The sequence below is a fragment of the Heloderma suspectum genome, chromosome 7 (assembly GCF_057233095.1).
Source record: "Heloderma suspectum isolate Gila_16-S chromosome 7, 16-S_ref, whole genome shotgun sequence".
Taxonomy (NCBI): domain Eukaryota; kingdom Metazoa; phylum Chordata; class Lepidosauria; order Squamata; family Helodermatidae; genus Heloderma; species Heloderma suspectum.
This window is the reverse complement of record NC_139464.1, coordinates 104,809,726-104,826,723: the sequence shown is the minus strand read 5'-3', so window position 1 is coordinate 104,826,723 and position 16,998 is coordinate 104,809,726. Positions and strand designations below refer to the sequence as shown.

Here is a 16,998-nt window from a genome sequence, read left to right as displayed (position 1 = left end):
TACAAAAAACAAAGCTATTGGAAAAATAAGCAGCTGCCTCCTTGACCCTAGAACTTAACCATGAGGATGGAACAGGCAACCTTCCCTACTGTACTCCTGTAGAAGGAATGAAATGGTATTCTGCCTCTTAACCCAATCAAGTTAAATGTTACTAAGGAGTAAAGAGAATGTTTGGCTCTCCCCTGACAATTGCCAGATATGCAAGAGTTCTTATACATATGTGAGAATTGAGGACCTACATGCAGTGAACTTTCGCGCGCTCAGTAAACAACCAGGATTGCTCAATGCAGCACTACATTGGCCAGCAGCACACAGTAGCAGTTCCTTACATGGGTCTCAAGTCCAAGTATGAATACACAGTTTCCTTGATTTAAAAGCAACCCTTGAATAACTGCTATATATTTTCCTCATGGGGCAAGCCAACAGTGGAGGAAGGGGGCAGATGTAAATCAGAAAAAACATGAAAAGACGAAGGATTAAAAAAAAACCCTCCTTCAGCAGTGTACCCCCAAGCCAAATCTCTTCCCCCACCCATGCAGTTCCATCTCCTGAGTCATGTCTAGTCTAGGCCTGAGACAAGAATAACAAATTGATTATCGGAGAACACTGATAGGCCATGCCTCCTTAGGAAGTTCCGCATTACAGTCCGAAAGTGACTACTTCTTTAATTGAATATGATGCCAATCAACACAATGGTAGCAACTTCCAAATTCTAGCATTCCTGTTGAAGTCAAGGTAAAATTTGTCAAGCTAACATTAGTGCCACAAACCCTACAAATAAGTGACAACAGGTTACCAAGGTCAGTCAGCATGCATACACATAGACTTATTCACATGTAACAACAACCCAGAATACGGGTTGCTGCTGAATCATGGGTTGTTGTTGAATCATGAGTTGTCGTTATGTGCAAACCCTGCACTATGGTTTAACTATGGGTTGTTAACAGCAAGCAAGCCAGGAAGAGAACCCATGATTTGTTCTTGGGCTGTGAATTCTGGGTTCTTCATGGTTATCAACCCATAATTAAGCCACAGTGCAGGGTTTGCATGTAACAAGAACCCACGATTCAATAACAACCCATACTCAACCCATACTCTGGGGTGTCGTTGCGTGTGAATCAGATCATACACAATTCTATGAGTAGAATTCAGTTCTGGATTCCATAGAAACCACAAGGAAGATCAAAACTAATCCCAGCCATCATATGAGAATATATAGCAAGTTATGAGTGCTGGTTCCAGGACAGCAATTACTGTATCTGTAAGGAATTGTGAGAACAATAGCTATTTGTCAGCAGTCCAAGAGTAAATATACTGGGGAAACTTTACAGTGTAAAGTAATAATCATGGGAGAAGAGTCAACGTAGTTCCTCCTTTACTGAAGGAAAGTATAACTTGTTGGGAAATGCTCAGAATGCATCTCTCACTCTCTATTTCAGCCTTATCCTGCAGACTATAAATAGAAGATTTGAAGCTGTAAACCCATGTGTTAAAGACCTCACTTAATTTTCACTGACTTTAAAACACTTTACGTATTTCTACCCCCACTAATTATATACAATACTTTAACTTTTAGAGATTTGATGGTATTTTTTAAAAGAATCTGCAAGTTTATGAAGGCCGTAACTGCAAGATCATTACCATGAAACCTATTCGCAACTTATCTGTAAGAGGATACAAAATATACCAAGGATATAAAAGTGCTCAATACGAAGGTGAAAGTCTTTGCTGCTGCTACGCTACTTCTTCCACCCTCTGTTATCCCTTTCATCTCATGTTGTTCCTTTGTTACCTCACCATTGTTTTATTCAAGCCTCCACTGTTCTTGAACATGCTGCCACCTTGTTTCTCTTTCAACAGATGCTATCCATGCTCAGTCTTTCAAGCTAAGCTTCAGCCATATCTTAGGATCTTTTGTTATTAGGTATCCCCACCTGCTGCCATTTGATAATGCAGGCAGCAAAAGTACAAGACCTGCAGTGCATTTAGCAGCCTCTAGACTGTTAAATGTGATAATCAAAAGGTTTGTGTACACCCAACTGAACCTCAGGAAAGGTTGGGGGGGGGGATGGGGCTGCTCAGGGGAGGAACAGGTAGCTTTTTTCCTTTTTTTTTTTTTAAGTGTACTTCCTACAGAACATTTGTGCAGTTCAAAATTCAAGTCACGCATAAGTTGTATTTTTAGCATACAACATTTTAGCATAATGAGAAGAATTAGCAAAGGCTATCCTCAAAGCTCATGCATCAAAATGAAGCTGAAGATACATCTAATACAGTAAGCAGAAGAAATCTTAATTATCGCTCATAAATGCTAAACAAATATGGCAATATTAGACAAGGAAGTCTAGTCACCTTACCTTAAATTTGAGTTTATATAGATTATAATATATCTGTACCTTACTTTCCTAACAGCAGCACATATATGGTGACGATCATGCAAATTACTGCCATCATACTCAAAATGGTGCTGTGGGATTATGTGTGCACATATTTGTAGAATATATCTATCTATCAGTACCTATACATATGCTAATTGAGATATATATATATAAGCGTGCCAATGAGATGTAGAGTTTTTTGTAACATTTTCAATTTACTAATGTATAGCAAGCCCTTTGGAAATTGCTATTCTTTCCATGCTGTATAGAACACAAAAATCAAGACTGCAAATAAGGCCTCAATTTTACTGTTTTGTTAAAATGCAACCAATAAGACTGATATATATGGATCAGGTTGTATAAGCTTTTTCCATATGTCACTATCCTGAGATGCATGTTTAACAGAGCAAAAGAAGCCAAAGAAACTGTAATGATTCTTAGCAAGTGAAAAACAGATGGTCAAGCATGGCTTGTTATTCAGAAGTGAGAAACTGAAGAAGTTTATTTATTGCCTTTAACTAAAATTATCCATTTCAAGCAAATGATATTAAAAAGTGGATAGCACATGACAGTATCTTCAGTAGTAATGCAAGTACTTAAAATTAGTTTCATTAAGAAAACATGAGGTACACTGTTTTTAGTAGGCTGCTTGAAACTTTGTTTTCTGTGGTTTGTATATACTGGCAAGCACATGACCACTTTTTATTCTGAAAAACATGGTTGTAAGTATCTATAAAAAATGAAGAAAGCCAATGTTTGATGGGGTGTGACTGACCTAACACAACTGTATACAGGGTTTTTTTTAAATATCGAGTTTTAAATGCCTAATGTTTGTCCTTCACTGCTATGTAAAATACAAACTTTAGACTTTCACAATTGTTTCTCCTTGATTAACCACCTTCTACACATAATTGTTTCTGGCTGTAATAAATAGTTCGTTATTAAATATCTAGCACAATCTAGGCACTGCAAAAATCCATGATTTGTCAATATAACATTATTTATGAATATTTTCATGATAGAACCAGAAGCTTGCTTTGGTACTCTATATTGTGAAGTACTAAGATATTGTACTGTAGTAGTGATGGTATCACAACAAACTGTGGCAAAGTCTTAAAGAGATGGGAGTACCAGACCACTTTACCTGTCTCCTGAGAAACCTGTACAAGGGTCAAGAAGCAACAGTAAGAACCGGACATGGAACAACCGATTGGTTCAAAATTGGGAAAGGAGTACAACAAGGCTATATACTGTCGCCCTGCTTATTTAACTTATATGCAGAGTACATCATGAGAAACGCCAGGTTGGATGAATCACAGGTCGGAAAGTGGGGAGTGCAAAAGCTGGTTTGAAACTCAACATTAAAAAAACGAAGATCATGGCATCTGGCCCCATCACTTCCTGGCATATAGAAGGGGAAGAAATGGAAGCAGTGACAGATTTTATTTTCTTGGGCTCCAAGATCACCGCAGACGGTGACTGTAGCCATGAAATTAAAAGACGCTTGCTCCTTGGGAGGAAAGCTATGGCAATCCTAGACAGCATAGTCAGAAGCAAAGACATCACCTTGCCGACAAAGGTCCGTCTAATCAAAGCTATGGTTTTCCCAGTAGTAAGGTATGGCTGTGAGAGCTGGACTATAAGGAAGGCTGAGCGCCGAAGAATTGATGCGTTCGAACTGTGGTGCTGGAGAAGACTCTTACGAGTCCCCTGAACTGCAAGGAGGTCAAATCAGTCAATCCTAAAGGAAATCAACCCTGACTGCTCATTGGAAGGACAGATACTGAAGCTGAAGCTCAAATATTTTGGCCATCTAATGCAAAGAGAAAATGTACTGGAAAAGACTCTGATGCTGGGACAGATTGAAGGCAAAAGGAGAAGGGGACGGCAGAGGATGAGATGGCTAGATAGCATCACCGATGCAATGAATATGAACTTGAGCACACTCCAGGAGAGAGCGGAGGACAGGAAGGCCTGGCATGCTATGGTCCATGGGGTCACAAAGAGTCGGACACGACTTAACAACTGAACAACAAAGTGATGGTAAAACCTTTTGCAGCAATTGGCTGAACTACCTCAACATCACAGACAGGCAGGGAAGGCAGAGGGGTTCCTTACTGCCATTGACTGAGCTGTTATCTTAGAGAGAGGAAGAACAGGACAACAGGAAAAGACAGAAGAAGCACAGGTATAGCAGGTGGAGAAGGCAGCAGATTAATGGAAACAGAAGGGGAGCTTTGGAAATGTGGATAGAGAAAAGGAATGGTGGAAAACCATTAGGGGAAAAACTGTGAACAATGGGCAGAAAACAGAATGTCACATTGCTAGTTGCTGAAATGAGGAATTACATAATGAATTTAAAGTAACTGCCAAATCCTTGGGTGCAGAGCTTCCCTTTCCCTGAATGTAGATGAATGAATGGATGGATGGATGGGTGTATTGCATGTTAGAGATTTCAAGATTTGTTTTCCTTGAACCCCCATCTAACTCCAAATTTACATCCTATCAGTAGACAACTGGATTCTCCCTAGACATAACAGTCACAGGACATGAGGGCAATAGACCCTCTCCTATTGTTCCCCAGCAGCTAGTATTCAAAGGCATGGTGCCAATGATCCTGGAGGTAGTATGTAACCATTATGGCTAGCAGCTCTTCCATTTTCTAGTCTTTTCTCTTTTTTGCCAGTTGCCCTCAACTTTTTGCCCTCAACTCTCTATGGCTCAGCTGTTATCAACATTCCATAGGTCCTGTAAGTCACTAAGCTTAGGTTCTTGTTGGACCTTGTGTGCGTGTGCGTGTGTGTGCGCGCACGCGTGCGTGAGTGTGTGTGCGTGTGCATGTGTGTGTGTGTGAGAGAGAGAGGATGAATTTGTCTTCCTTTTAATTTCCAAACTAATATATTTCAGCTTACCTAGGGAGCCTCTTGAGTACACAGAAACTACTATGTTATTTATGGATGGCCCCATTTTGCTTTCAAATCAACAGCCATAGGCCCAATATCAGTCCTTTTATTTAACCCCCTCCCCCTCTCCTATATTTGTTGATATTAACATGAATATCCTAAACATACATATTTTGTCTAGCCTAGTACATAAAGGACTGTTGCAGCCATTTACAACCATTTTCTCAAGGTCCCCAATATATTTCCACCAAAGATTAGATGCTGCTCTGTTCAATAACAGCACTAGATCCTCATGAATAACAGTCATCCTAAATGGCAATCTTGCACAAGTCATCAATGTCTCCTCAAGATGTTCTGTCATCCTGGCTTCAGCTAAGCACACAAATATCCCATCTGTGCATCCTTCAGAATGCATAATCTCTATTCAGCTCTGCAATAAGATTTTCATCCCCCTAAGTAGCCCTTAGAAAATAATATTACAAATTAAATCGAAAAATGTCAAAATGGTAGACAAATATGTCAAGCATTTATAACACGCTCCAGACCCTTTTATGCATCAGGAAACAGCCATGATTTTATGATAAAAGCAGTATATAATGGTGGGAAAATGATAGAAGGAGAAGTACATATGCAGCCCAATGCTATGCATGTTTATTCAGCTCCACTGAATTCAAGAATTCCAAGCAAATGTGCATAGGACTGCACCCTTATCCTTCAAAAGTTTAGTATTTTCATTTTCCATGTACTTAAACATTTACTTTGAATGTACACACTATAATGTTTACATCTGCATATTTAATTGAGTGGAAGCTCTAAAACACTACGAATAATGGATGTGCCCATAATACTTGTTGTAAGGAGGATCACTAGGTGAATGTGCAGCATTCCATTTCTCTATCATGTGAATACTATTAAGAGATTCTGCAGAAATAGCAATTTCTGAATTTGTGCTCAGATAAAAGTTACCATTTTGCACTGTGAAGACTCAAAACCTTCACAGCTTTAACAGTGCTGTTGAATTTGAGGGCTGAGCAGCAAGTCAAAAGGTATGAAAATGTTGGGTTAATTTGGTGATTTCAAAAAGGGGAAAAATGGGGAAATAGCAACATATCTACAGTAAATATTTTCTCCAACACTAATAATAATGCAAAACATGAAACTCAGGAGTAGTGTAAAGTCAAACAAATGAAGTGGATATGAATAGATATGAAGCCAGAAAACTGCTTGCAAAGATATATAATCTACTATAAACTTTGAGGGGAAAATTTGGAAGCTGTGGGAAATCAGAGTAGATGGAGCTAAATACAGGAAGACTTTTATGGAATATACAACTTATAATAGGCAATTACTTGCAAAAAATATATTTTGCTCTTTCAGGCCACACATGTATCAAGGAACTGCAGATACAGCTGGGGTTCTTGGCAGTTTATCCTACTGCAGTGCCCATAAGAGCCCACAAAGCAAACTACTACTCCGCTTTAAAAGTTGAAAAGTTCATAAAATATGACAACCAAATACTGATCCCCAACATTTAATGCAATTTAATTACGTCTGCAGCTACAGGATTAAAAATTAATTAAGTGCATCTACTCAAAATGCAATTTACTGTATGTGAAACACAGAGTACTGTGTACCTGATTGAACTATGAGGCACCTTATCTGTTTTCAAAAGCATCCCAGCCCAGCAGTTGTGATGTGTTGGGATGTGCGAACATGCGCGCGCGCGCACGCACACACACACACACACAACCAGGAACTCCAAAATACAGAGAGAGGTCTACATAAGGAAGGCTGCCCCATTCACTTCAATGTCAGGGAATATTCTCCATGTGCAACCCCACTGTTTATGCAGCACAATTCTTGACAGTAGGGCCCTAGCTGTCAATAAGAACACATAAACATTGGGAACATGGTCAATGCATTTTGAATAACTTCCTCAACATTTTTCCCCTCCACATCCTGTTTCATAGATTTATTATCATAGTATTCTCAGTTTCTTACTAGCTGACCTCTGGGTAGTAAAACCATCAAGGAAAATCAGCATTTCATTTACTCTGCAAAGAACAATTATTAAAAAGAAGAACACATAGGGTTCGAGGCAATAAACTAAATGGACAAAAAGTAGAGAAAAAGCAAAACCTCTCAACCCCCTTTTTCACTATGGGATAGTAATGCTATCTCTTGCCTTACTGTAACACTTTTTCCCTCTCCTTTCAGTCCACAAGACCTTCCATTGTACTCTTCCACTCCTTTTGAGTATTGGCCTGAAAATGTAGCTCTGAAACACATCAGTTTTGAAAGAAAAAAAAAAAACATTCTGTGATCTAGCATGCTGTGATGGACATTGTGTGTGGAGTTTGAATGTGGGAATTCCAGTTTCAAATCCCTGCTCAGCCAATTAAACTCCAAAAAGTGGCTCTGTGCCAATTGTGTATCAGTCTAATTTACCTTACAGGTGGAAATAAAAAATGTAAGCTGGTTTCTTTGTACATCAAACATGCACATATTGTTGTTTTTATCCTGTATTTGGCAAAGACACACACATAGGGCAAATATTCTGGCCCTGACCATTTCACCAATCACCATTAACTACATAGTGACACCTGTGCCATCAGATCAGCATAAAGGAAAAGAGCCAGAAAAATCAGAGCTGCAAATGTGCAGTTTACCACTACCTGTCCAACCCAAAATGCACTGCAAATGAAATGCTAAGAAATCATTTAGCAGTTGTGAATATGATTGGGGGAACTTGTTGATTTCTCAGAGGAAGTCAAAGAAAGCCATCAATGTTCTGAAAAGAGATTTGAAGGATCCCCTGCCAAAATACATATAAAACATTGAAGCTGAACTGAAAGGGGCCACCTGGTCCAACGCCCGGCTACAAAGCAAGATCAAGCTGAAAGATGCAAACCAACTGGTTTACCTCTTGTTTTTCATGATTTATTTAAGCAATAATCTAGCCTTCAAAATAAGTTTGAAAGGGAATGCTTTCCTGGCCTGGGTTCCGCACCTGCCATCTCTACTACTCCAAAGTTTTCTCCTAGCACAGCTGTCGCCCACCCCTTGTTATTGTCACTGTATTACATTCTCCTTAGCAACCCTTTAAAACCCTGAGAGGGAAGAACATCCACATACAAATGTTGCTGCCCTGTGCTGTGCTTCTCAAATTAGAACTAGCAGGGACAGCATGGGTTGTTTGAGGGTTAAATAACCCTCAAATAACCTGGGTTTGAACAACACAACTAACCAAGGCAACCCCCTGCCGGGAGCTAATTATTCAAAATGGCCACACAAACACAGTCTAACCCACCATGGGTTAAATAAGCTATAGTAGGCTACAGTGATCGTGCAGACTGGCAGTGGTCACAGCAAAAGAAAGGAGTGGAAACAACAGTAGGAGGGTCAGTTTGCTACAACTTACATGATGAAGTTTGCTGCTACTTACATGCTCTCTCACCCAGGGCAGCTCCTACTCACCCCAGAACAGCAGCAAGCCACTTAACTGAATTAATTCCTGTCTCACTATGATTGGAGGATACAGCTCTACGGTGAGCTACTAGCATCATTTATCTACACAGAGCGGGCTACAGCAAGGCCATGTCTGTCTTGCTACTCCCTACAGAGAGGTAATTGCAATACCTTGCCAGATCACCACTCAAAACTGTCTTACAACATTTAGGTACATGCATGAATGCCAACTGGTAAAGTTTATTAGGGGCCAGTATACCTGCACTTATTTACAACGATAATTTACTACAAATTTTCCACTGCCATGCAAGAAAAAAAATATTATCAGAAAGATGCTGAACATCTTTATCTGGGGCATTCACCTTCCAGTTCACTAAACTAATATACACCTTTTGCAGACTCCTTTATGGAGTGGAGGACAGGCAGAAGAGGTCAAAAGTCTGTATTTTTCCAGTGGTCTTTCAATTTTTAAAAACATTGTAATTCTTTTTATTGAGTTGATCAACAGGATACAAATGTAAATGAATACAAAATAAAACAATGAATCAGTATAAATTAACAAAGATCATGTCTAGTTTTCAGAGAAAAACATAGGATGACTGAAGGAAGGAAAGATTATCATGTAAGTTAAACACTAAGGTATATGCACACAGAATGTATTTAGCTAAATGTGTCTTTCTAAAAAGACTGATGGCCTAAGGAAGCTTTAGAAAGAGATATACCATGATCAATATAGTGTAAAGGGATACCCAACAATATAGAAAGTATTAGGCTTGACTACATTTCTAGAGAGCTGCACCCAGTGGGTCAATTTCTCTAGGAGAGCAAGAAATAGCAGTGTCCCTTTTATCGTTGCTCCATTACCAGGTCCATTTCCTATCAGAACTTAAGGCGAAATCTTGCGCATGTTTAGACAGAAAAAAACCCTACAACTCAATTGTAGGGCTTTTTTTTCTGTCTAAACGTGCATATGATGTGCCCTAAATAAGTAAATCTTCAATGTAGCAGTTGTATTAAGACTACAGGATTATTGACACCATATGTGCAGTGACGTGAGGGAGAAAGCTTTACATAAAGGACATTTTTCCACCACTATATTTTTCCCACCACTATATTTTTTTCAGCAGAAAATTGCCCAATTCTAAAAATGCATTGCTTCATAAAATTACTAGCATAATGAAGGGATACAATACCAGTCAAATCAGTAAAATCCCTAGAAAGCATGCATATATGCTACAATTAGTGTGTTAGTTTCCAAGGTCTCTTCATCCCCCCCCCCCCTTAACATTTAAACAATTAAAGAGAACTATATGCTACTGGGTTGCCGTATCTTATAATATTTATAAATTTTCCTACAAAAATAATTTCCAAGTAAAGATTTGAATTTGTTTGAATATTATATTTAGTGTGTTTCATTTTAACATTTTCCTCATCAAGTATTTCAGTTCAAATACTTTAGCTACAGGAAAAAATGAGATATTTATACAGCGCATAAAATTAATCTAGTGTCCTTTTTTGTTTTGTTTAATAAATAGTCAAACATCCCAATCAGATTCCGATTAATTTAGGGCATTAGAAACATTTCCATAAAATTCAGGTTACTGCATGAGCATGCACATGTATAATGTTGTAGTTAACACAAGTTTAATTGAAAGTGTGCCTAAACACCAGTGATTGCACACATGAACATGAGGGCATGGAGAATGTGGACAAACTGGCATGGTTTTCACACACTGTCTAGTCTCCAAGTGGTGTTGATGAATGTACACAAGCAAAAAATGAGTGGGTCTAGCTCTAGAATGTTCCAGATATGTTCTGTGCAGGTTTTCCCATCTGTGTGCCTGCACAGAGACCACAAAGTTCCCTTATTGATGCTTTCAATGTGTGCATGTGAATGTGCACAATTTTCAAGTGCTTATGTTCATCTTACACTGATGCCCAACTTTAGGTTTCCCAGCTGATAGCAAAACATAAAAAATAAAAATAAAATAAAATGCTGGCCGACCTTTCCCAAGTAATGTGTCAGTGTCATAAAGAATCTAAAATAAGATTGCCTCCTATAATCAGTAGTATACACATATGTTTTTAACATACACAGGCGCCAATTCAGAGAAAGTTAGTCTCACTTAAGTGTAGATTGGGGCCACTGCAAACAAGACAGACTTCTGCAGTCACTTATTTTTATACAGCATATATTTATGTAATTACACCAAAGAGCTAATAATCTGCACAAAATTGCATCTAACATTTCATGTTTAACCATATCTAATCCCTGGAATGGGCTTCTTTACAATTTGCAGGTTTAAAAAAATATTTATACTGTATATGCATTTATATACATGTTATGATATATGCTGTTACTTCCCTCTGCCCTCTCCAATCAAGGACATTTTTCATGGCCCATTAGCACAATCTCTGCCCTTAAATTTACTTCCTCCTTATCTAATTAGGTGCAATTATCCATTAAGGAGGCAGATTAATTCCAATCAGCTGCCAGTTTTCATCCGAGAGTTAAAATATATTTCTGAGTAGCATGAGCTATCAGCTCCTTCATAATATACATATTTAGCAAATAACAGTGTTATAATTGGCTTTACCCCAGTATCAGTGCCATTCCTTAAGAGAAAACCTAAAATCACACTTGGCATTCTTTCTCTTGCTATTTTCATCTCCAGCCTCCTCCCTCACGTCATCATCACCACCATTTTATTGGCATAACATTTACAGCTCATATAGAACCAGGTTAGGAATGGAAAAACTGAGCGCTGAACTCAATTAGCATTTTAATTCTGAGCTTCTGTTTCTATGGCAAAAAACCTAAATACTTTCATTATTTGTCTCAAATTCTAGAAATGCACCCTTTAAAAATACATACACATACACACACACGTGTCTCTCTTCCCCTACCCCACCCCACACACCATTTTATGTATTTCTCCTTGCTGTGATATTGGGTCATAAAAATGCAACATAAATGCTGCCCTTTTTGGTTATTGTCACATGCTCTCCCTTTTTACACTTATAAATCCAATGAAACTGCTCCTGTTTTAAAGCTGTACATATCGCAGAGGCTTCCTTTTAAATTATATGCCTTATCTCCTCCTGATTAGTTAAGATGCATCAATGCATTGGAATTGTGTTCTCTTACATACATGCTGATGAATACTCAATGTAAAATTAGCATTTAGGTTCACTAAATTAATTATGCCGTCATTTCCAATAAAGGAAATGGCTACCAAAAATAGAAGATCAGATATGGAAAGATACATGCATTTTTAAAAATAGAACTAGCTTTGCCATATATGAAATATATTTTATTTACCATACATTCTAGGGGGGAAAATTAATTTTAAAGCAAAAGATGGTTGAACAGGTTTGTTTGTTAGCCACAATGCATACTAGGAAACCCAAAATGTTACATAAATCATATAATATTAATTCAACTGCTTGTGAATATTAGAAACAGATTGACAAATAGAACGATTGCTCTAAAATACTTCTGAGTCATTTTGTCCTTACCTGCAGGCATGAACCATTACTGCATGCAGTGACTGCTCCATTTCCTAGCACAGACTTGAGGCAGCATCACATCTCTCTCACATAATGTGACTAATTCACTGGTTTGCAATTCCTAAGCTATTAGGCAAAGGACACTCCCTTTCAACACAATATAATTAATGCTTTTACCAGATTATATTTTCTCTAAATTAAAGATTTATGCTAATTTGTAAGTAATATTATCTGAAACCTGTACATACAACATCTTACAATCTGTTTTTTAAAAACAAGATGCTTTCAGGGGTGGAAAACACACACACTGCAGCAACAGTATAAACATACATGTGTACCAAAAGACTGTATTATGGATTTACATGCTAGACAGAGTAGACTTCATTTTTTAAAAAAATGAAACAAACAATACCCCTTCGCAAATGTCACAAAACTTAACAAGAAACACAGATTCAATAAATACATTACAATGGCAAGCATGCAATACATCAACACAATCGGCAGACCTGACAGGAAAAATACCCTATGCTGCGTCTTAGCAATACTACACCATTGATTGTTCATGCAGGGTTTGTAGCTGTACCTTTCTGAAGAGGACGACTTCTCAGAGTTAACTGACATCAGCAGCTCAATCTTCTGCTTGATTTCTGGAAAAATCAGAAAATATTCACAACCAAAGACTGCCTGCCCTTGTTTTCCAATGCTTTATTAGTGAGAGATTTTTTTCCACTAATCCCCTTTGTTCCAAATGAAGCCACACGATTCACTGTACTTCTGCAGAGGCAGATTCAATGGTGCTATAAAAGAAAATGCTCCAGAGGCATCAGGCCTTGCTAAACTATGCACATGACTGTTTATGAAAGCAGGAAGTACCATTTCTTTTACACAGAGGGGTGTTTCCTTTTTTGAGGTTGAACTGACATTTACCAGATGATTCTTTAAAAAGACTGCATGCAGAGGCACATTCCAGCTACTAAGAAAAAAATCCAAAAAATGGTTTATGGAGTTACACAGCTGGACAGCAAGAAATCTATTTGTTACAAGTTGTTATTTCAAGAGATTCCAGAAAATGGTTTTCAAAACATTTTTGTCATAAAGGGTGTATGTATGTGTGAATGGATGCGTGTGCACACATGTGATCATTAGCAGTATTAAATAATCTGAATCCCCAAATTAATATCACATAGGCACCATAATATGAAAGTTTAAAAAGAGGTGCTTTCCCCCACCTGAAGTTTTCCCCTCCTAATGATCTCAACCAAAAAACAGCAATACCTCCTTTCAGAGCTAGGCTGACATATTATATTTGCTTAAGCTGAAATGATCTGACAACACCAACTAGAACAGAGATGTTAAAAGCCAGATCAATTTTACTCGTGTTTCCAGAGAGGGGGTCTCTGCCATGCCACCTGTGATTTCTATGTCACAGGATCAAGTTAAAATCATATTATATACAAATGCTCCCTTGCTCCCTTGCCCCCTCCCCTGCCAAAATCCCAAGTGTTTCCAAATACGCTGTATTTTTCAACTGTACTTCATCAGTTTTACTCTGACTGTATGAAAACTACATTAACTACATGCTTAATATTAATGAAATATGCTGTGAAATATACACTGAATGTTAACATCTTTCCCACAGAATATATTTAAACATTCAGAAGCATCTCAGTAAGCTAAAAATCTAGACAAATAACAAAATGAATTTTAGCAAGGAAAACTCTTACAAATACAAAAGGAGAACAAGTACACAAATCTAAGTGCCAAATAACATGTTATGTTAAACATGCAGTCTGGCATTGTGCAATATATATTTTTTACTTTTAAAATAGTGGCCAGAGGGAAAGTGATCAGCACTGGGCCTACAAGGGAGGGGCTTAACCCTTTCCTCCTGTGCTGTGGTCCAAGCGAAACAATGCAAACACACACTCAGAAACTATTTGTTACAGAGAGAAATGCTATTATTGCCAAAGACAGCATCACTCCTGTGTCAAACAGCAGCTTGGGGGAGGGGGGATTCATCAGAACCACAGCACAGGAAGAAAAGGTTAAACCACTCCCCTCAGGAGTCATGGACTCAATCCTGATCCCCACCACCACCATTTTAAAAGTACAAAATAATCATGCAACACCAAACCACGGGAAGTATCCTATTGTGTACATGCACCAGCAGGAGCAACCACTCGTTCAATGGAGATTCAGTGCCTCATAAAGCAAGTCAAAACTAGTGCAAAGGCTCGTTTCCGGAATATGGCAAGTCAGCAGAGCTCTCAGAAGGGAGCTCCGCTGACCTGCCCTGATACGGAAACAAGTGTTCCTGCTAGTTTCAGCACTTGTTTTATGAAGTGCTAAATCCCCGTTGTGCAAGCGGTCACTCATGCCGGCACATGGGCACAATAGGATGCCGCCCATTGGTTTGGTGTTGCCTGATTATTTTGTACTTTTAAAATAGTGGCGGTGGGGATCAGGATTGGGCCCACGGCTCCTGGGGAGAATTGTTTAAACTTTTCCTCCTGTACTGTGGTTCTGATGAACCCCCCATCCCCCATAAGGTGATCTTTGACACAGGAGGGATGCTACTATTGGCGCAACACCATCGGCGGGATCATAGCAGTCCTGTTAGATATTGCCTCGTACGTTTTTCATGTAACTTTGGCCCTAAGACAGGGAATAAATGACTAAGCAGCAACATTTCCAAAAAAAAAATTAAGAAATGTGATATCAGTGTGATAATGATGAAGAAGTCCAATAATGTTTTACACTGTATTCACAGAAGTATCATTCCAAACATTCAGAAAATAGTGCTGTTCTATCAACATTGATCAGGACTCTTTTGAGTACTGTATTCAGTTTCAGGTGTTACATGAACAATGTTGGTAAGCTGGACAAAATTCACAAAAAAGCTACACAGATGGTCTAAGACAACAACCCAAACAAGGAAAGACTGAAGGAACTAAGTGGGTTTAACTTGGGGGTGGGGCAGAGAAATGCTGACAGTTCTGAATTATTTACAGGGAGATTTTTTTTTTAAAGTTAGGGAAGAATCATGTATTCCATCCAATGAAGAAAGGATAAGAAATTGGACTAGAGATTTCAATTTAACATTGTCCAGTGACAATGGACATTATCCCACCCCGCCAGGACAAACAAGAAATGGAAGAAACTACGGATTTTCTCTCAGAAATTATCAGATGTCTTCTTAGGGGTGGTTTACTATTTGGTGATTTATTAATTTCCCTCCAACTTTTTAATTCTGGGGTTTAGACAACAAACTGGAGACAATATGTGAACAAACGCTGCATAACTTGGAAAAGGGAGGCTATGTAATCCTTGTTTTCTTTTGACTAGCTACTTGCAGTAGCTACACCATTTCGATATTCGAAGGGGGACTGGAGTTCTAATGCAATAAATGAATGGCTGACTGTATCATATAAACACCTCAGAGCAACACCTGACTCGTGCAGAACATTGTTGTTGTTGTTCAGTCGTTCAGTCGTGTTCGACTCTTCGTGACCCCATGGACCATAGCACGCCAGGCCTTCCTGTCCTGCGCTCTCTCCCGGAGCGTGCTCAAGTTCATATTCATTGCATCCGTGATGCTATCTAGCCATCTCATCCTCTGCCGTCCCCTTCTCCTTTTGCCTTCAGTCTTTCCCAGCATCAGGGTCTTTTCCAGGGAGTTTTCTCTTCGCAGTGCAGAACATGCAACACCTCTAATTCATTTTGGCGCTGGTTTACTTTCCTTATGAAGCTACAGTGAAAAGCTATAGAGACAACCACTGGAGTAGGACTACTTCATTGGAGGAGTAACGTATATAATAAAGTGGCTTTCAGTGTCAAGACTGTGAGCGAAGAACAATTACTCTAATGACAGTAGAACCAAGGAAAAGAGACAAGTAACATCGCACTGGTTTCCTCTTTGCTTTCAAAGGCAACTTGAGAAGGACCCAAGATAGGTTCAAAACATTATCAAGAAGAAATAATTTTGTGGCACCTTAAATATTAATCTCTGAAATGGACTCTAGTTCACAAAATCTCAAGCCATAATAAGTGTGCTAGTCTTTAAGGTGCCACAAGGTTCTTTCTTGCTTTTGCTGGCACAGACTAACATAGCTTCCCCTCTAGAAATCAAAACATTGTGGTTTGGATCCAGACTTAGCAATACTGGAAGAAGACCCATTTAAATTAACGGGGCTTACATTAGTCATGACTAACTTAAATCCCATTTATTTCAATGGGTCTGCTCCAAGTATGACTAAGTCTGGATCCAACATTATGTTTCTGTGAAAGAAAAGGAAATATTGTTTACAGTATATGACACAAACACACTCCCCATGGGTGAAAAATTATTATAATCCAGACTACTTACAAGTAGAAAAGAAAGAATATAATAGTCAGTGTTTGAATGGTGACATTGTGACAAAAGAGAGCAAAATGTATATTGTGTCTTTTTGTAGGGATGTTGATATATCAAGTATTTTACAAAGATGGAACATTTAAAAAGAAAACACATTTATGAATAAGATGGATGCAATGATGATGTGAGTGCATGAGGAGTTCAAAAACAGACAAATCACTTCTGCTAAAATGTAATAGGTAAGGTTTCTGGGTGGATGATGAGGCAGCATTCTGGTATATAGCCTAAGGCATGATGATAAACCCAGGTTAATTAGTAAATTAGTAGCAGGCTGCCAGGCATTTCTGAGCACTACGTTCACTACTAGTTAGGTGAAATGAAAGAT

At 38.6% G+C, this 16,998-nt stretch overlaps 1 protein-coding gene across 8 annotated transcripts in view; it reads right to left on the bottom strand.

Moving 5' to 3' along the window:
• Window positions 1-16,998, bottom strand: part of SRPK2 (SRSF protein kinase 2) — a 144,874-nt gene that overhangs the window by 75,764 nt on the left and 52,112 nt on the right. For 3 of the 8 annotated variants that reach the window (XM_084811468.1, XM_084811469.1, XM_084811471.1), the window contains one exon: window positions 12,843-12,906. The exons of the other annotated variants lie outside the window; for them this stretch is intronic. In XM_084811468.1, the coding sequence (XP_084667594.1) occupies window positions 12,843-12,880 (38 nt within the window). In that variant the 5' untranslated portion in view covers window positions 12,881-12,906. The remainder of the gene's footprint in view (window positions 1-12,842; window positions 12,907-16,998) is intronic. 8 annotated transcript variants of the gene reach the window in all.